At 45.1% G+C, this 20,554-nt stretch overlaps 1 protein-coding gene across 1 annotated transcript in view; it reads left to right on the top strand.

Moving 5' to 3' along the window:
- Positions 1-15,823, top strand: part of CLINT1 (clathrin interactor 1) — a 131,231-nt gene extending 115,408 nt beyond the window's left edge. Inside the window, exons 9-12 of the mRNA XM_077468413.1 lie at positions 66-146; positions 7,324-7,610; positions 10,198-10,372; positions 13,048-15,823. Coding sequence (XP_077324539.1) covers positions 66-146; positions 7,324-7,610; positions 10,198-10,372; positions 13,048-13,352 — 848 coding nt within the window. The 3' untranslated portion in view covers positions 13,353-15,823. The remainder of the gene's footprint in view (positions 1-65; positions 147-7,323; positions 7,611-10,197; positions 10,373-13,047) is intronic.
- Positions 15,824-20,554: the final 4,731 nt, after the last annotated feature.

Here is a 20,554-nt window from a genome sequence, read left to right as displayed (position 1 = left end):
AGTCCATTTGAATGTTCCTATATCTACAGCTGTGAGCTTTAGACTTAAATTTTCTCTCTTTATAGGTCCATCTTCAGATCCATTTGGTGAATTTGCTGATTTTAATTCACACGCTACTCAGTCTTCCGTCTTCCCTGCTACACAAGGTAAATAAGGCAATCAGTCTGTTCTCATCATAGAACATATAGATATAGAACATATAGTTTGCAACATTGCAAAAAAAAATTTAGGGACACTTTTTTTGGCTGTAGGTAGAGTTGAATTATAATAAGGGGGCGGGGCATGTGTTTGTACACGTGGCATAGAAAGTGCACCACAAATGGGTGTGGCTTATGCAAAATGGTGGGTGTGGCTTATTGGGCGTGTCTCAAATGGGGTGTGTCCAGAGTCTGAGCTGAATGAGGGATGGAGGGGGAAAGGGGGAGAGAGGGATGGAGGGACAGCATCCACAGGTCCTACACCACAATATAAATATGTGTATTTCAGAGTTTAACAATCAGCAGATAAAGATACTCCAAACACCTGGTGTTAGCACTCCAATCATCCCGGCACCATGGTGGTTATGGTGTCAGGATGATTGAAGCGCATTATTTCTATTACATTGAAATATAAAATGAAATCGTTCAACTCACCATAATGCAGAATCAGTGTTAGCCCTGAGCGTGTCACTTGCCACGTTGTCTGCCACCAGATGCCATCAGGTGCTGCCAGCGGAGTCCCTCCTTGCATCTGGCTGTCCCCAGGCAGCAGTGTCCCTCCTTGCATCTAGCGGTCCCCAGGCAGCGTGGTCCCTCCTTGCATCTGGCAGTCCCCCAGGCAGCCTGGTCCCTCCGTGCATCTTGCGGTCCCCCAGGCAGCGGGGGTCTCTCCTTGCATCTGGCGGGCCCCCCAGGCAGCGGGGTCCCTCCTTGCATCTGGCGGTCCCCCAGGCAGCGGGGTCCTTCCTTGCATCTGGCGGTCCCCCAGGCAGCGGGGTCCCTGCTTGCATCTGGCGGTCCCCCAGGCAGCGGGGTCCCTGCTTGCATCTGGCGGTCCCCCAGGCAGCGGGGTCCCTGCTTGCATCTGGCGGTCCCCCAGGCAGCGGGGTCCCTGCTTGCATCTGGCGGTCCCCCAGGCAGCGGGGTCCCTGCTTGCATCTGGCGGTCCCCCAGGCAGCGGGGTCCCTGCTTGCATCTGGCGGTCCCCCAGGCAGCGGGGTCCCTGCTTGCATCTGGCGGTCCCCCAGGCAGCGGGGTCCCTGCTTGCATCTGGCGGTCCCCCAGGCAGCGGGGTCCCTGCTTGCATCTGGCGGTCCCCCAGGCAGCGGGGTCCCTGCTTGCATCTGGCGGTCCCCCAGGCAGCGGGGTCCCTGCTTGCATCTGGCGGTCCCCCAGGCAGCGGGGTCCCTGCTTGCATCTGGCGGTCCCCCAGGCAGCGGAGTCCTGCTGCAGCACCCAGCACTTCAGAGGATAGCCAGACACAGCTCTGATCACCTGTCTATTTACATTGCCTGCCTCTGCCATCTGATCCTGAAGGAAGGTGAGCCATTGTGTTCCTATCAGGTGTCCTTAACCTTTCTCCTAACCTTTGCCATTGCTGCATCCTCCTGAATTTGGATATATGGTCTAGGTGTCTTTGATCATGCCTTGCCTTCCATAACATGCTCCTCCTGTCATTCAGCAGGCAAAGGTCAGTCAGAGGAGCTATGGGGGCCGCATATGTACTTTGATAGGTAAGCAGTACTGATCTTGGATAGCAGGTACCCTAAGTGGCATCCCGCTCAGCCTCCATCAGTTTCTAGTAGAGTGATGACAATGCCTTGTCTTTCCATTGAACCTCTGGTGTATTTCATAGGTCGCTGACTGATAGGCAGACTACATCTTCTCTCGTTCCTCATGTTGAGAGGGGAGGGGGCCGATCCGTGCAGCTAACCCTGGCTGGAGAATTGTGAAGAGAGAAGCTGATTCATTGGCTGCACGGACCGGTCCCTTCCCTCTACAGTGAACACTAGGAACGAGAGGAGATGTAGCTGAACACAAGGGGAAAGAGCTCTTGCGCCAGTGGCCATTTTGTTGGAGTCAAGAGCCAGAGCCAAACATTGCCGTTTTTCCATGGACAAAAGGCAAAATCCCGAATCGGGACGGCCTCCGATTGGGACTAGGGTCTCAAAATCGGGATTGTCCCGGGAAAATCAGGACTGTTGGCAACTATGAGCCCAAAGTGGAGCTCTGGCACACAGGCCCCACTTCAGCATCCTATGATGCAATGTATACAGCAAAGCGACCAATAGAGTGACACCATTACTGCATTTTGGAGCATAGACACAGAAGCATTTCATAATAAAAGGAATATGCTTGCACATAGGCCCAATGTGCCTGCTAAAATCAAGGTCATACACAAGTTAATTTCCAGCTTTTTATCATAAAAATGATCAAGGCAACCAACCACCAACAGTTTATATATATCTATAAAGCATATATGGGAATGGGCTGGCTTGATGCATGTAATCATGTTTTCAATACAAAGCTCATTAAATTGCTAGAAAGTAGCCCTGTGTATTATCTAGGGATGCACCGAAATTTTGGCTGCCGAAACATATCGGCCAAAAATGCCCTTTTCGGCAGTTTGCTGAAAAATAAAAACGTCCGGTAATGGAGCCGAAAATGGGGCGGGGCAGGGGATGGGGCTGCACCCCTGGTGCTGCCCATCATGGGGGTATCCTATAGTGCAGGAGAGCCACCTCCGCCGCCTGTTTGATCACAGCGCCAAGAACATCACAGCTTTCATTTCAATAGCTGTGTGTTTCCGGTCGCGTGCCGTCACATACAGCCCCCCCCCCCCCCCTTGTCTGGGAAACTTTGATAGACAGATCACCCGTCCCAGGATTGGATGGGTGATCTGTCTATCAAAGTGCCTGGACAAGGGGGAGGGGCTGCATGTGACGGCGCACAGCCGGGAACACACAGCTATTGAAATGAAAGCTGTGATGTTCCCGGCACTGTGATCAAACAGGTGGCGGAGGCTCTCCTCTCTCGTCCCTTCACAGGCTGGCTGCAATGGGGACACTGGCTGGCTGCATCTGACGGGCACTGGTGAGGCTGCATTGATCTCTTGTATCATGTCTGCAGTCTCTGACCATCTCTTGTACCATGTCTCCTGTCTCTGACCGTCTCCTGTACCATGTCTCCTGTCTCTGACCGTCTCCTGTACCATGTCCCCTGTCTCTGACCGTCTCCTGTACCATGTCCCCAGTCTCTGACCGTCTCCTGTACCATGTCCCCAGTCTCTGACCGTCTCCTGTACCATGTCCCCAGTCTCTGACCGTCTCCTGTACCATGTCCCCAGTCTCTGACCGTCTCCTGTACCATGTCCCCAGTCTCTGACCGTCTCCTGTACCATGTCCCCAGTCTCTGACCGTCTCCTGTACCATGTCCCCAGTCTCTGACCGTCTCCTGTACCATGTCCCCAGTCTCTGACCGTCTCCTGTACCATGTCCCCAGTCTCTGACCGCCTCCTGTACCATGTCCCCAGTCTCTGACCGCCTCCTGTACCATGTCCCCAGTCTCTGACCGCCTCCTGTATAAAAAAAAATGTAAAATATGTTTTGGTATGGATATATTTTTGGTTTTCGGCCTAGTGTATTTTTCATTTTCGTTATCGGTTTCAGCACCAAAAAAACCATTCGGTGCACCCCTAGTATTATCAGAATTTGGGCATTTGTCAGCCGAAACACTTTTTAACTTGGTTTCCTTAATGGAACGTTGTCAAGGGAGATATAGGGTTGCCAGCTTGCCATTGCGTGCCTGGCTTGCTATTTAGAGTCACTGACCTGTAACAGGCATGTGGATCAGGAGTTTCATCCTCTCTGGCTGCACGCTTCTTCCAGGTAATTAGAGTTGGTAGGTACTGACTTTGGGGGGGTCAGCATTGTGAGCCACCTCTGTTTCTCTTGTGTCTGATTTTCATTAAAAGAGGAACATAACTGTATCTGAGCACCACAAACTGAAAACGCAATGTAATTATTTTTAAAATTAAAGTGGTTGTAAACTCTCCCCCGCAACTTTGTCCCATGTAAATGAGCATAAAAAAACCCTAATGAACACTGCTTGTAGATATCTCCTTACTTAGTATTGTTGTAATCCTTGTTGTTCTGTAGAATGAAATCACTGCCCAGATCTCCCCTGATTTAAGGCACACTCTCTATGTCTTATCTATCTGTTATCAGGACTTCCTATAGCACAACACTGAACTCTGCTAATCACTCAGAGCTTCCTCCTACACACCATGTGACATGACATACAGTCTAAACTGCAGCCATTACTGCAGTCTAATCAGCTGAAGCTGATAAGTCTGACAAAGGCAAACATTAGACATCACTACAAGTAAATACTATGAAATAAACAAGTCAGCTATGAACAGGGAAGCAGGGTTGCCATAGAAACGTTAGATTGAGAAGGAGGCTTGGTTAACGGTACAGGAAGTGCTCAATGTAAGGGCGGAAATACACTCCACTGTGGACTCAGAAAACAATACTTAAGATGGCACTGCCTAACCCCTGGAAACAAGTTTTTTTAAAGTTTCTTTAAACAGTAAGTAATATGCAATTTGGGCTGGATTACAGTGGCTGTAGTCTGATAATGACTTATTATAATGGGCTAAATGAAAAGAAGCATCAGAGTGGGAGAGTTTACTTCCTCTTTAAAAGCACACTTGCCCACCCTTGCGTTGTTTTGTTGATAAATCACTTTGAAAAACACCCTCATAATGATTCATTTAGAAGCAGCTACTCTCTTGAATTCATCTGATCTTAGCTCAGGCAGGTGTGGTTAGAAAGCCCCTCCTTACCACCTCCAGATGAAAGGGGGGTGGGGGGGTGGCTATGAAGACTTCTGGGATGTATAACAACAATGTGGCCTGGGCCATAAACCAGAAAGCAACTACAGAAATGTGTTAAAAAAAAAAAAGTTAAAACAATTAAATGTAATATACTGTAACTTCCTATCTATTTACGAAGGCTAGCAGCATAAGGATTAAAAATAGGCAATGTAGATTGGGAATGTTTAGTTACACTTTAAGACAGGGCTTGACAAATTTGTTTGGAATCTAGGAGCCAGCTAAAAAAGTTAGGAGCCAGGTCCGTGACGGCGATCCGGACCTGTCCCTGGCCTGACATGGAGACGAGTGAGGGGAAGATGGGGTAAGCGGTGTTCAAACCACACATGTGAGGTATCGCCGTGATCGGTAGAGCGAGAGCAATAATTCTAGCCCTAGACCTCCTCTGTAACTCAAAACATGCAACCTATAGAATTTTTTTAAACGTCGCCTATGGAAATTTTAAAGGGTAAAAGTTTGTCGCCATTCCATGAGCGGGCGCAATTTTGAAGCGTGACATGTTGGTTATCAGTTTACTTGGCGTAACATTATCTTTCACAATATAAAAAAAAATTGGGCTAACTTTACTGTTGTCTTGTTTTTTTTATTAAATAAATTATTTTTCCCCAAAAAAGTGCGCTTGTAAATCCGCTGCGCAAATCAATGTGACAGACAGTATTACAACGACCACCATTTTATTCTCTAGGGTGTTAGAATAAAAAATATATATAATGTTTAGGGGTTCTAAGTAAAGGGAAGAAGATAGGCTGGCAGGCAGTGAAAACAGGCAGGGGAAGCTCCAATAGCATTGCTGGTTGTCATACCAACAGCCACCACAAGAGGGCGCCAGATTCCAGAAGGAACCATAGGACCGCAGAAGGCCTCAAAGCCGCGGCCTCAATTACCGCCCCCCGGCGACGCGATCACGCCGGGGGGGGTCCACGGAGGCAGGATACCCCCAGCTGTGCGGCCCCAGGCACCGGGTCGCTAATTCTAGTCGCAAATGCCACCTGGCGCCCGGGTTTTGTCGAGCCCTGCTTTAAGATTGGCATTTGCGTGCCCTTGTATTGAATATTAATTTCCTGTCAAACCCTGTTATCTATTGATACATCCCTGATGTCAGAAACTTTTTAACAAACTTTAAGTAGGCCTGTTGGAGCTCTTAAACACTTACCAGTTCAAATCTCTGCGTGCTGAACATACCTCCTAAAGGAGTAGTGTGACCCGTTGTCAGCAGGCTGAAGCCCGCTATCAGCTAACATCAGAGCTGGTCCAGGTTTGGGAAATATCGCAGCCATGTGATCTCAAGCCGCTGAAAGCCTGAGCCAGTTCATTAGGAACCGGATGCTGTTTATTTTTATTTATTTTAGGACCGTAATTCTTGCATAGGGTAGTTACTTGCTAGCTTGCTTTTTACCGGTTAGTGAGTTGTAATTTTAAAGAGGAGGTCCAGCCAAAAATAAATAACAATTTTAAAGTCAGCCGCTACAAATACTAGCGGCTGACTTTTAATATTAGGGAACTTACCTGTCCAGGGAGCCCACGATGTCGGCACCCCACCCAATCTTTGGATCGACTCCCAGTTGCTGCCACCACAATTCCTGGTAAGGGAACCAGGCAGTGAAGCCTTTCGGGTTCACTGCTTGTTCCCTACTGCGCATGCGCACTGCGCTGTCCAATTGGCCCAGCAGCGGGGGAAGGTGTAGAGATCGGGCTCCGGCCCATCTTCTGGAAGTAGGGAAGGATATGGACGGGCCACCACTGCTCATGTATTGTAGATGTATGTCTTTTTTTTTTCTTATCATTTTTGATGCTTGACTGTTAAAGTTTTTTTTTTTTTTTTTGATTTTTGGTTCAGAGGTTGCGAATACTGTAAGTTTTTTATTTTTTTTTAATTTTTTTACACCTTTTCTAATCTTTAATGTGAAATCCATAACCTAAAATATAACAATTTTTTTATTAAAAAAAATTAAAATTATTTGGGAACAAAAGTGTTTCTCTAGCCAAACAATTTTAAGTTTTTGATAGAGTGCCAAAAAGTTACCTTTTTTGTTTTTACTGCTCGGTAAAAGACTGACACCCCCCCCCCCCCCTCACTTCCTTTTCTTAAGTGGAAATCTCCGTTACTACCTATCTTGGTGACAGGAAGTGAGGGGGAATCTACCCAGTTAGGACCCAGACAGCAGTAAAAGCCTTACAAAGTTACCTCTAGAAAAGATTTGGTTGAAGTTGAACTATCCAAGTAAAAGATCACTGTGTTGATCCTAATGCATTTTCTGTAGATATCCCAGTGAAAGGACCAAAAAAGTTGAATAGCTACGTTCCCACTTATGATGCTGAGGGAATCTTGACAGGATACACTAAAAATGCCAAGCAGAGTTTCTACTATTCTAGAATATATTCAGACATTCCTATTTGCATTTTCAGACCTTATTGTTGCTGTTTTTGTTTTGTTTTTGTTTTGTTTTGTAGCAGCTCCTGCAGCAACTGGTAATGGAGATTTTGGAGACTGGGCAGCCTTCAGCCAACAGGCACCTACCCCCACCACGCCTTCAGCAGAGTTGTTTGGGGGAACGCAACATAGTACAGAGTTATATGCTGGCTCCACAACTCAGACCACCCATGTTCCTTCCAACGCTCCAGACCTCTTTGACCTCATGGGAACCCCACATGCCACTATGAGCACATCCCAGAGCATGAACCTATCAATGATGACCTCCAGCACAATGGGCATTACGCTGCCCATGTCAAGATCGCAAGTAAGTCCTATCTGTATTCTAGTGGGCAAACCTGGTAATGGTAATTTTGTTAGAAAACCGTTTTATTTTATCAGTTTATAGCCAGGCAAAGTGGGCCAGACTGGCAAAGGGCAGCTGATGGGTGCACACTAATTACTGGCAAGAAAAATTATATTGTAGCTTCTTAATTTGTCATGCAAATATGGTAGGAGCAGTATACAAGAGGACACAACAAACTCTACAGTGCTCAATTTTTCAAGTTCACAAATAAGACCCATTTTAACCATTTGACCTCTGGGAACTTTTACCCCCCCCCCCCCCCCCCCCCATGGCCAAGGCATTTTTCTTGTTCTGAAACTGGCAATTTCTTGGTCATGCAACACTGTATGCAAATGGATAGCAAATAGAGCTTTCTCTTTCATTCATTGATGGACACAGGTCCTTTAATTCTTGACCTTAGGGTTATCACGCCACCTTCAGGAGATGACTAGGCAGAACATGTAAAAACAGCAAGACTGTACAGCAACGCCCAGGGGGCGGTCCTGGCTATAACCCCTCAACCTGCTTCTTGCAGCCCAGTTCGTCAAAAAGCAGTACAAACATAAATAGGAGTACAAAAATTTGTGGCTCTCCCTTTTGCCTGACATCAGCACCCAGAGTCTTTAGTAAAGCGTTAGCTCCAATTCTGGCACTGTTAAGGCAACGTGGGATCGGAATTGTGGGTTACCTAGACAACCTCCTTCTGAGAGCAGCTTCCGTCTAAGAATTAAGGGAGGATGTAGCGATCACCATGCAGACTCTCCGGAGTTTGGTTGGGTGCTGAACCTAAAGAAGTCGGTATTTGTGCCGACTCAACGCCTGGAGTATCCAGGCTTACTGTTGGACTCCTTGGAAGCAAGAGTTTTTCTCCCTTCAGAAAAGCTGCAGACTCTTCAAGTTGCGATGAAGTTATTGGTGAACCACAGGTGGTCATCGCTGCACTTCTGCATGCGAGTTCTGCTCCTCATGGTAGCCACTTTTAAAGCGGTACCGTACGCTCAATTTCACACTCGAGTCCTGCAAAAGGAGATTTTGTCAAAATGGAACAAATCTCCATTATCCCTGTATTCTCAAATTCGGGTGAGCCAGTTAGGGATTCCCTGCTCTGGTGGCTGGGGTCTCTGGCCTTCGGTCCGGGAGATCGTTCTTTCCTCTCCATTGGACAGCGAAATTGACGTAAGCGTATCTTCGGATGCTTGCTTCGGCTGCAAGGTTTCATAGGCGGCTGTGTAAGGTTGCAATTTACGCTTTCAGTTACAAGTTTGTTGTGAACGCATCTTTTGATGCATACGTTGGCCGCATGTTTTGATGGCAGCCGTTGAGGTGTTCCTTCTGTTCTGGGTGAAGTTATGTTTTTCTGTTTCCACCCCTCGTTTTTTGACACTGCTTGGGGACGTCCCTAAGGTCAAGAATTAAAGGAGCTATGTCTGTCAATGAGCGAAAGAGAAAATGGGATTTTTGTATTCACTGTAAAATCCCTTTCTCTGAAGTTCATTGACGGACACAGTACCCACCCCTCCTATTTTTTGTTTGTACTGCTTTTTGACGAATTGAGCTACAGGAAGCAGGGTGAAAGGTTATAGAAAGAGGATCCGCCCCCTGGCCGGTGCTGTGCAGTCTTGCTGTTTTTACATGTTTTACATGTTCTGCCTAGTCCTCTCCTGAAGGTGGCGTGATAACCCTAAGATCAAGAATTAAAGGAGCTGTGTCCGTCAATGAACTTCAGAGAAAAGGATTTTATGGCGAGTACAAAAATCCCATTTTCTCTTGGTGATATTTGATCTCCACTGATTTTTATTAGTTTGTGAACGTAAAAAGACAACGTTTTGCAAAACTATATTTTCTACTTTCTGTTATAAAGAATATAGAGTAAAAAAAAAAAATACAATTTGTTCATAATTTGAGGCCAAAATGTATTCTGCCACATGACATTCGGATTTTATTTTTTTTTTTTAACCAAAAAGTGTACACTAATTGGTTTGCGCACACAATTGTTGCGGGTCAGTGCAGCAAAAAAGTATTGGCATGGAAGCCAAGCAACAAGCATTTTGGCGAAAGGTCACCCCATACCCTGAAGTATATATTCAGTGTGACAAAAAAGGGAACGGAGGGGGCATTGGCCATTGGTAAGATGAGTATTAGTGGGTTGGGGGCATTCTTTGCAAAGATACTCGCTTTGCCCCTAAATAGGATCTGAGTATCATAAGAACCTGTATTGTAGTAGAACACATCAAAAAGCATTTTTCTTTTTAATATTGCTTTGGCAATTTCCATTCTACTAAGGCCCAATTTTTTAATAGTGTAGTGTCTTGAAGGCAGTTGATGTTCCACTAAGTCCTTTGCACATGCAGGTCCTGCAATACTTGTTGAGGTACATGAACTTAAATAGAAGAACAAGTGTAGATAAATCAGGAGGCCAATTCTCTTCCAGAACTGTAGCACCATGTAATCTGTTTGGAAAAATTTGGATTTTCTCTATGGGATAACAGAAAAATCAACCATCTGTTGTAATGGCCTGTTTTTGTAGGATACTTCACTTTATTGTGTCATTTAATACTTTATTTCTCAGCCCCTCCAGAAACAGAACACGCTTCCGATATCTGGGGTAGACCACAAAACTGGAAAGAATTTGCCATCCACTTGGTCTGATCCAAGCGTCAACATCTCCCTCGATAGCCTGATACCCGGTATGCAGCCCTGCAAACCAGCTCAACCCTCTCTCAACGCAATGATGCAACAGCAGAGTAAGTGATCCTCACAGCAAATCTGTCTATCTACTTGCTATGGAGTAGCTGAGTAGAGTAACAAAAGCGCTGGGGTATGCGGCTTGAGTTCCATTGTGCATTTGTTCTGGAAATCCATTTTTCTTTGTTCCATGCTCAGAGATCCAGTACTACGCAATAGTGTGCCGTGAACCTTGAATTGGTACGCGGCATTGTCCTACTTTTTTATTGAGATTTTAATAATCTGAGAAGAAAATACTTTAAGCCACTTTTTTTCTTTAGAGACCCTGTCACCACCTTAACCGCGTCCCGACCGGCGCACGCCCATGTACGTCGGCAGAATGGCACGGGCAGGCAAATGGGCGTACCTGTACATCCCTTTAAAGTTGCCCCCCTGCCATCGCGAGCACGTCGGTCGGGACCCCCGTGAGTCCGGTCGTGGCTCCAGCGGACTCTATCGCCGCGGGCATACCTGCGATCGTCTCACAGGGCGGCTGAACTAGGAGATGCCGTTGTAAACAGCATCTTCCAGTTCTGCCTAGCAACAAGTGACGCTGATCTCTGCTCCATGTGATTGGAGCTGAGATCAGTGTTCACTAAAAGAAAGCCCAGCCCCCAACAGTTAGTAACGCCCCTAGGAACACTTAACCCCTACACTGTCACCCACTGGTTAACCCCTTCACTGCCAGTGTCATTTACACAGGAATCACTGCATTTGTATAGCAGTGATTGCTGTATAAATGACAATGGTCCCAAAAATGTCTGATGTTTCTGTCCTAATGTCGCAGTCACAATATAAATCGCTGATCGCCGCCATTATTAGTAAAAAAAAAAAATTTATAAAAATGCCATAAAACTATCCCCTATTTTGTAAACGCTATAACTTTTGTGCAAACCAATCAATATGTAGAAGAATACGTATCGGCCTAAACTGGGGGGGGGGGGGAATTTAATATATTTTTGGGGGATATTTATTATAACAAAAAGTAAAAAATAATGCGTTTTTTTTTTTTTTTTTTTTTTTTTCAAAATTGTCGCTCTAAATTTACTTTGGACTACCTACCCCCCTCACTTCCTGTACATCATAGCCCTCTCCTCTACTGGCAGTGTCAAATTGCTGTGTGCTGGTTTCACTTCCCTACAAAGGGGTCAATTCACTAACGTTTAGCGCATGCTATAACATGGTCATGTGACTCATTTGCATAAATTATTGCTTGCTGTAAAGTCCAAAAAAAAAAACCCATTATGCGGTATTTACCACACACAAAAAATGTGCTGGTAAATATTGTTTTAAAAGCTCTTAAGTACAATTCAAAAATGGAACAGGGTAAAAAAAAAATCCACTATTTACCACCAGGGTTTTTCTGGCGTTATCACATGCGGTATTTGTCAAACAGCGTGGAGGAAGCCGGCTGCCCCGTCCTTAACAACAGATGACTCCTTTTCCGGTCTCCCTGCTGATGGCTGAATGTAAGAAAAAAAATGGCGACAATTAAAAATGATCGGAAAAAAAGCATAGTCGGAGCCCGCAGTAGGCAGCCAGCCTTCTTGGAGCGTTTTTTTTTTTTTTTTTTCTTCAAGTCAGTGCATGGGCAGCGTGGTTGATGTGATTGATTTACATCGGGGGACACTGTGTTTTTATTAATGAAAGGAGCTGTCAAAAACGGTCTCGGTTTTTTTACTTTTTGACACTTTTTGGTGCACCATACTCCTTCCATGGGGGGGGGGGGGGGGGCGCAGTATCTCGGGGGCCCGATAAGAAAGACCCACCACAACAAACAGCTATGGTTGTGGGGATGAGGCCCTTGTATGGACTGGGGGGGTTCTTTTTTTTTTTTTTTTTTTTTTTTAATTGGCATTCATTTTTTTTTTTTATTTTTTTTTTACATTCAGCTGCCAGGGGGGTCCCCCCCCCCCCCCCACCCCACCCTGTTCCTTAGCATTCAGCTCAGTACGGTAAATTACTGAATTAAATATAATCAAACAAAATTCTTAAAGAAGTAAACACTTGCACAATTGTTACTGCATGCAGTATTTTACCGCATTTTATTAGCCCTTATTTACCGGTAACTCTTTGTGAATTGACCCTATTATCTTCTATGTGGCAGCCAGGGGAGAAGTCAAGGGGAATACTCTAGAACAGCGTTTTTCAACCTCTTTTCAGAATCGTGCACAATCCTGGTTCACATCAGTCTGAGGGCTAGTTCACACCAGGAGGTGCATCCGAGCGCCCACACGTCACTTTTTTTAATGAGCTGTTCTATGCGTGTGAAACACGAAATAGGGTGCCAGCATGATTTTTAAAATTGTGCAGCACCATGTGTTTTAGCCGGCACAAATGTATGCACGTTTGCTAGATGCCTGGTGGTGTCGTTAAGAATTATTGGGACCGATGTGCATCTGAAAAAGGCAGCACTTTTTTGTGTGGTATGGGAAAACGCACGATTTCATACATTACCGCACTGCACCTGGTGCAAACAAGCCCTAAAATGTACTCTGAGGCAGGGTTCAGTCATCTGTAGGTTGTTCGATTAAGCTTCGACAATAAATCCTGGAAGCTGCTTGGTTTCTATTCCATCGGTGATATACTGTATGTCCATTATAGCTTTGTTCCCATCACACTGTCTCTGTCCCACTTAATCCGATCAGCAGATTGACATATGAAACCTCACCTTGTTTCTTTTGTTCTCCCGCAGATCTACAACAGCCTATGACGATGCTGCCACAGGGTTTTGCAAGTATGAACATTAGTGGAAGCCCAGGCATGATGCCCATCCGACCTCCAACTAGCCCCTTGATGGCTGGCCCAATACCAGGAGCCATGGGTATCCCAAACATGATGACCGGCACCATGGGGATGTCTGCTGTAGGAATCCCTCCAATGATGAACCAAGGCATGATGGGAATGCCCAACCCCATAGGAATGTCTGTGGGATTGGCACCTGTAGCCATGCCTCCCAAACAAGATGCCTTTGCAAACTTTGCCAACTTCAGCAAGTAAAAGCATTATCCACCCTGTCCCACCCAATTCTGGGATATGAAGGATTTCTGCACACATGATGGCAAAGTGTGGGGGAGAAGGGGGAGGCAACCTGGAGGGCTGGAGAGCGGTGTCTAGTCCTCCATAACCTAAATCTTTTATAAATGAACTTACAGATGAGCTGTTTGTAGAGGGAATGGGGCTAAGGTCTGAAGAGACTGCTCTATAAGGAGCATCAATGCCTTTTATGTACCAGACAGGTTTAAGCGGGTATACACTGTCTGCCATCAGGGTACGCGACAGAGCGCTTTGTCCACCCCCCTCCCCTTTTTAATTCTGGGCTCCAGATCCCACCTGGCTGTAATAGAATAACCACACACTTATCCCTACTTACATTAACACATTCCTGCCCTCACCGACATCTGACTGGGCACCAATGCCACAGCCTGAGAAGGATTTCATTTTTTTTAAATTATAATATATATGAGAAATTATCTATTTTTGTGATTTCGTCTGTTCAGTTGCTGCTTTGCATAAAGTAGACCAGCATTTTTACTACACGAGTGATAGGGTATCATCAGGGCCACATTGTGCTACAGCCAGGCTGGCTTCATTACTGTGTGCCAGTTTTATGGAATACCCATGACAAGACACGTTTTTAGGATTTCTTTCATCTTCTATGAATGGTACACTATGTCTTGCGGATCAGTATATGTCACAGCTGAAAGAAGGAAATCCGTAAAAATGTTAGTGGTGCTGAGAAATATTGGTATATGGCATAGTGAAGCTGGGACTTGCGCTCTGTCACAAAGTAGTACGGTTTATAGTACAGTTATACTATAAAGGATTCACCTTCTTCCCAAGCAACCCTTACAGATGCTTGCCCACATCCCATAGTTTTGACAGTTGCTTGGAGTTGCCCAGTCTTTCCCATTTAAATTCTTCTGGCTGAGCACTGCATGAAAGAACTTCTGTTTATTCTTATGGGAAGGCCATCATCCATGGCTGACAACCTTTTCATGGGAAGGAGCAGATCTTGGACCCGGAGAGGTTCCGTGGAGAGGCTGACAGTTCCCAGGGCCACACAAGGAAGAGCTCTATGGACAGATGAACAAAAGATTTTTGCAGGGGGTTGAGATGGGCAGCTTTTGCAGAATTATTGTACTTTAAAGCGTCCTATGCTTTGTGTCACGTCTAGTCTAGGGCCAACACTGGTTTGGTCACAGGGACCTGTACTTTTGTGTCACAATCAGGAAGGGGTCTGAACCGACTGTGTCACAACTAGACTGAGGCCTTTAGTGGCTGTGCCACAACCAGAAATGGGGCTTGCATCAGCTGTGTTGTAACCCGACTGGAGCCCTACGTGGCTGTGTCACAATAAGTTTGGGTCCTTACCACCCATGTTGGTAATAAGTGTTGGGACCCTTCATTTCTGTGTCACAGGATTCCAGATTCCTGTGCTAGCCATTTCTTGAGGCTTGGGTCTGCATTGATTGTGTTATAATGATCCTTGCACCTGCATGCTCTGCCATTAAGATCATCACCTGCACAATCTGTCTCCCAGCTTGGCTGGTACCAGCTCCCCAGTGTTTCTAAACAAGATGTTTCATGTACAGTTAGTTCCTCACATAGGCTGGCACCAGAAATGTTTGCTCCACAGATCAACTGGCGCTATCACAATCTGCCCCTCTGTGTTTAAAGAAAAACCTAAATATGCTGACCAGCTTCTGGAAATTCTTATCCTGTTATGGTGGTCCTATGACTTTAGTCCTTTCTGGAGTTCCTGACCTTATCTGCATATATGTTTCCGGTCAGTGACTTCAAAGTATTGAAAACAGACAAATCATCTTGAGTCAGTAAACAAGCTTTTCCAGAAGGTGGTCAGAAGTGACAGCCATATATTTTTCTTGTCGTATGCTTTCTGTGCATTACTCCACTTTGCAATTCACCTGTTGCTTTGCCTTTAACCCCTTTTTTTTTAAGCATAATAAAGTATCCACTCGGCGGTGACCGTGACTATAACAGATTACGTTTTGGGTAATCCTGGCACAGACAGCGCCTTTGCTTTTTCCCAATCTTTTCATCCTCCAGAGTGCTGCTTGTCCCCAGATCTTAGCAGCAAGGTCTGACCCACCTAAGGCAGGCTCCTTGTAGTCTTCTGTGGCTAACTAAGATTCCTACAATCCTCTCATTCAGCTTTACAGAGGATTCTGGGATTTTTAGCTGAGCCATAAAGTAGAGGGCGAGGCTCCTTTTTCCAGCTGCTATCCTCTACAAAGTGTGACTGATTTTAGATTTTATACAATTTTTTTTTTTCCCCCCTCTCGCTCCCTTTCCTTTGTAAATAAGGCAACAGCCGGTGTTGGGACTCAGTAATTAATTAAATACAGATCTATATTATTACTAAAGGTGAGCTTTAGCTGCCTTGAGATTTCTGGCTTGACATAAATAAATATATAAAAAAAATAAACACAAAACTTTTTAATGTCTTATTTTCTTTGCAAAAATGTTTCCTGACTTATACCTAGTTATACACAATTAGATCTTTTACTTGCCAAGCAAAATATTTGTTCTCTGTAACCCATCACCAAGCCGATTGAGGACTACTGATCAGGAAATCTGAAAGGATTTGCTCTAGGGAATCTCTGTAGTATCCTTTGCATGATGGATTCCTGCAGCGGATGGCCTTTTTAGAGCTTTGTGAATTTATCTATGAAAAAGAGAATGATTGGTGTGGAGTGTAAAAACTGAATCGTAAAATAAGCAAATATGCATTCTTATGTGGTGTGATTTGCGTATTTCTTGCAGATCTTTGTAGCAATCCAGTGTTTAAACTTCGTTCAGGGGTTTCCTGTAATAAAGACTGGTCACTGTTGCTCTCACTCCTTGTGCAGGGTGATTGGTCGGGTATCCGCCCCCTCCTGTAGTTTTTTGCAGACAGACTGTAGAGGGTGGTCCTGCTAGGCCCCTCCCCCTTTCACAGCTATGTTCTATGCACAGGCTATGTAGAGCACAGTGATAAAGTCACTACTACTTTTACAAGGTAATATGAAGATTTGTAAAGGTGTTTGGTGCTTACAAAGTAGATTTATTTCCTGTGTGGCTATTGACAAATATTTAATATAAATGAAAGTTTTGTGCCCAGAGTTCAGCTTTATTTAAGCTTACCTCTTTGCTGTGCTTTCTAACGTCCAGCCCTTAACAGAACCGATGTGCCTTGGGCACTGTTTTTAAGCTCAATGCTTCTAATGCATGCACTTTATACTTCCTGGTCCTGCTTCTTTTCTTTCTTTGAATTCTTCTTTTCCTTTGTGAACTAGTTACTGCAGTAAAAAGTCTAATTTACTTCTTATATGCATCAACTAATTCCACCCATAAAACAGCAGAAACAGGAAATAGCTCAGTGCTTCAGGTCTGTGCACTTTCTAATGGTACTTCTGTAGTCTGGTCCCAGTTTTCAGGAAGCTGGATCTAGAAAAGTAAAGTAGTTTTTTTAGCTTTTCACTGTCCTTTCCATAAGTATATTTTGGACATCACCTTTGGTTCTCCTACTGGTATCTGCATTTCATGCTCCAGCTCAGAAATAGACACCCTCAGCACTTCAAATATGGTGAGACTACAAATCCCACCATGTCTCTAGGATTCATGTATATGGCTGTCAAAAACTGTGCAATGCTTCAGGGGACTTGTGGTTTCATCATAGCTGGAGTGCTGAGATTGCCCACCCTTGCTCTAGCCCCTTTCACCTATAGTGGGTGAATGGAATGGCAAGCAAGCAGCAACTTTTGTGGTGTGACGCATGGCTTTGAGTGTGCCATGTCATCATGCCTGAATCACAGAAAAACCGCTTAATGCACAGATGTGTCTGGGAGAGCTGTTTCACTGTCAAGCCAGTCTTTAATCACTGCCAAACACTTAGACTCGGTTCTGTTCTGTACAATGGAACCGTTCTAATAGGAGTAACTCAAGTCGACTTAGAAAAAAGTTCTTGTACTACTTTGGGGGCGACTTGCATTGACTTCTATACAGAAGTCGTTTTGCAAGTCGCCGCTTCTGTTGCGTGCAGGTCGCCTGAGGGAGTCACGCTGCAAGTCGTGCTGCCTCAGCATGAACCGGCTCTTAGGCCTGCTTGATAACACCACTTTTTTTTTTTTTTTTTGCTCAAGTTAGGAGAAACAGCTTGGTCAGCTCCCTGCCCATCAGCCTCTAAATCGGTGTTAAGCAACCTCGGCCCTCCAGCTGTTCTGAAACTACAAGTCCCATGAGGCATTGCAAGATGCTGACAATCAGAGGCATGATGGGATTTGTAGTTTCACCACAGCTGGAAGGCCGAGGTTGCTTACCCCTGCTCCAAATGAACAGTGGAAGGCACCAGCATTGCCCCTCTGTTCGCTTTGTTCTCTCCTTTCAGAATGTTCCATTTATTGGCTTTAGTGTTGTTCCAACTTCCAGACTGAGCTCTGCTTTCACTGTACAGAAGATTCCAAAAAAGTCAAACTCTGCTTTGTCCTGGGCAGGTGAAGGAAATTAGTGATTCTAAAGGCAGAATGTTTTTTTTTGTTTAATACATTCTATGCATTAAAGTGTTACTAAACCCAGGACCCTGCATTTGCTATATCTGGTCTCCCACAGAACATGGAAATGTAATCATTTTAGTAAATATAAACTGCCAAATACCTTTTCTCCTCAGCAAAGAGGAACTGGAGTCTGCTCACATAATTTGTAATAAAACATCTTTGCCATTTTGAAGCTTCCCTCCAACCACTTTGCATATTTTATATATACTGTGATTCTGTACTTGCCAAATATGCTGCAGAAATTTCCCTCCACAGAGTCTGGCTGTAATGATTTTAACTGTGGGAAGCTGAAACTGCTGCCTGTTCACTTCCTGGATTTACACAGACATACACCTGCAGCTTTGCAGCTCTCATTGGCCCTCTTACGACTCATCCCCCGTTCCTTCCTGGCAAACTCTCACTAGAGATAGAGCTGTGCATGATGTCACAAGCCTAGGCAATTTACCAGACAAACAGGAAGTGGGCTCTATAAGGTATTTCATTTCTTACATCAGGGGACACAGAGCTATAGTACTTTGTGGTTATACGGCCACTGATAGGTGTTGGACACTGGCACGCCCTAAGACAAGAAGTGTACTCCCTATATAACCCCTCCCACTACTGGGAGTCCTCAGTTTTTTTTTGCCAGTGTCTAAGGTGTTGGTCAAGAGTAAAGATGTGCTGTGCGGAGCTCCACTGGAAGCTTCCCTGCTGGGGCTAGCCATACTGACCGGATCCGTTCTGATATCCTTTCATAGGCTAAATGGATGGTACCCGGGCCTCGTGTCCGAAGAAACGAGATTTCGCTTGCGAATGTTTCTCTTTTAGAGAGCTGGACCCTGGGATCCAGTACTTTTTGGCAGTAAGGCCATAAAGTTTTTACTGGCAGGGTGCTGTCGCAGGTCCAGGATTGTGGGTACCTGAGGTTCTCCTGTTCCTGAAGGTTTCCTAAAGGTCATGGAGCCCACCGTGAAGGGTGAAGATTGTGTTTTATCTCAGATAACCCTGCTGCGAGGAAAAGGTACAGGAGATTTTCTCCGAAATTTCTCCTTCTATGTATAATGCTGTCATGCCTGTGTCGCCACTGGGGACTTTATTGAGCACTCACCTCCTGATGCTGGAAAGAGCGCAGAAGCCTTTCATTTCTCCTCTCCTCTGGCCACAACAGATCCTCCGGTAAGAAAGAGGGCTCTGGTTCTCCTTCTGCACCCCCAATATTGGTCCTTTTTTCCCCTTTGGGGGATTGATATAAAAGCAGTTTCCTTTTTGAAAAAAAAAGGGACAGAGTGCGTGGCCGCTCAGTGGAGGATTTACCCCCCGCCATGTCTGCTGTTTTTACAGGATGCCTGAGCCACTGCTCATGCGGGAAAACACTTTCCTTTAAAAGGAAAGGAGGGGGGGCGTAATTTGCGCAGGGGGGTGGCGTGGCTAACTGCGTCAGACGCCGGCCACACATGGAGGAAGTGTTAAAGCGCTGTGTATGTGTAGCTACTGCTGGCTGTGGAGGGACACATGAGGAGGATGACTTGTTCAGGTTAGTGACACAGGCATTTCCCTTTGACGTATTATACTTTACCAGGCTAGGATTAATAGCAGCTAATGGCACTGGACTAAAGCCTAGCAGTGTACATTCTTTTGCTGGTAGTGCCTCTGCTTTATGCTTCAGGCTATGAGTGGTAATGGCACCAGGAACTCCTCTAAGGGTTCTAAATGGGTCAATGGTTTTCACTATAAACTAAATCCATTTCCAAAAGAATGTCATCCTCCTCTGAGAGGGATGCAGCTGGTCATATTGAGCCATCAGGGGAAACTGTTGTTGCATAAACACTTGTATATATATCATACAAGAGGTTTTTTCTTCTACCATTTGTAATTTAGAAAGATTGATGCTATGATGTCTCTCCATAGTGGGGCTAAACCTAGCAGACTACCATCTAGTGCTCAGGACCCTCTTATTGAGGTGCAGGAGGCTGGGGATCAGGTAGATCTTCCCAAATATTTTGAAGATACTGATTTATCCTCTTCTGAGGATCCTAATATGGAAGGAGTAGCATCACAAGACCGGTTGCTTGTGTACTCCCTTACTCAACCTTTTTGCTGCCTGCAGCGCAGGCTCTTGAGGAACCTACTTCTAATTGGGTTGATTAAAACCTCCCATCTGGGGATATTTTTTCCTATTCTTGCATGGCTGAAAAAGCTTATGTATTCTGAATAGGAACATCTGGATAAACCATATTATCCTCCCAAGAAATTCTCCACACTTTATCCTATGAAAGAGGATATCTATGAAAGAAAATGGGGTGTTCCAGCAATTGATGCTGCAATCCCCTCAGTGAGCAAGAATTTCACATGTTCGGTGGATAATGCACTGATGTTAAAGGATCCAGCCGATAAAAAGTTGGAACTTCTTTCTGAAAACAATATGTCTTTAGCAAGTTCAGTAGCGCAGCTGGTTCTTGCTGCAATTGGTGTATCTCAGTTCATTAAAGTGGGGTTTCAGACATATTTTTAAGTTTCTTACCCCAATCAGTTAAATGCATAGATGCTATTAAGCCGCTTTAAAAAAATTACATCTTCGTAATTACCTTTTATATTTTAATTTCTATGGGCACTTCCTGTCTCGACTCCCGTGGGAGTAGGCTTGTTTTTCTCCTTTCCCCAGCCCTG

The sequence above is a fragment of the Lithobates pipiens genome, unplaced genomic scaffold, assembly GCF_037356315.1.
Source record: "Lithobates pipiens isolate NorthernLeopardFrog02 unplaced genomic scaffold, aLitPip1_a1.2 Scaffold_8, whole genome shotgun sequence".
NCBI classification, from domain to species: domain Eukaryota; kingdom Metazoa; phylum Chordata; class Amphibia; order Anura; family Ranidae; genus Lithobates; species Lithobates pipiens.
The sequence above is the reverse complement of the archived record's forward strand: the minus strand, read 5'-3'. Positions and strand labels throughout refer to the sequence as shown.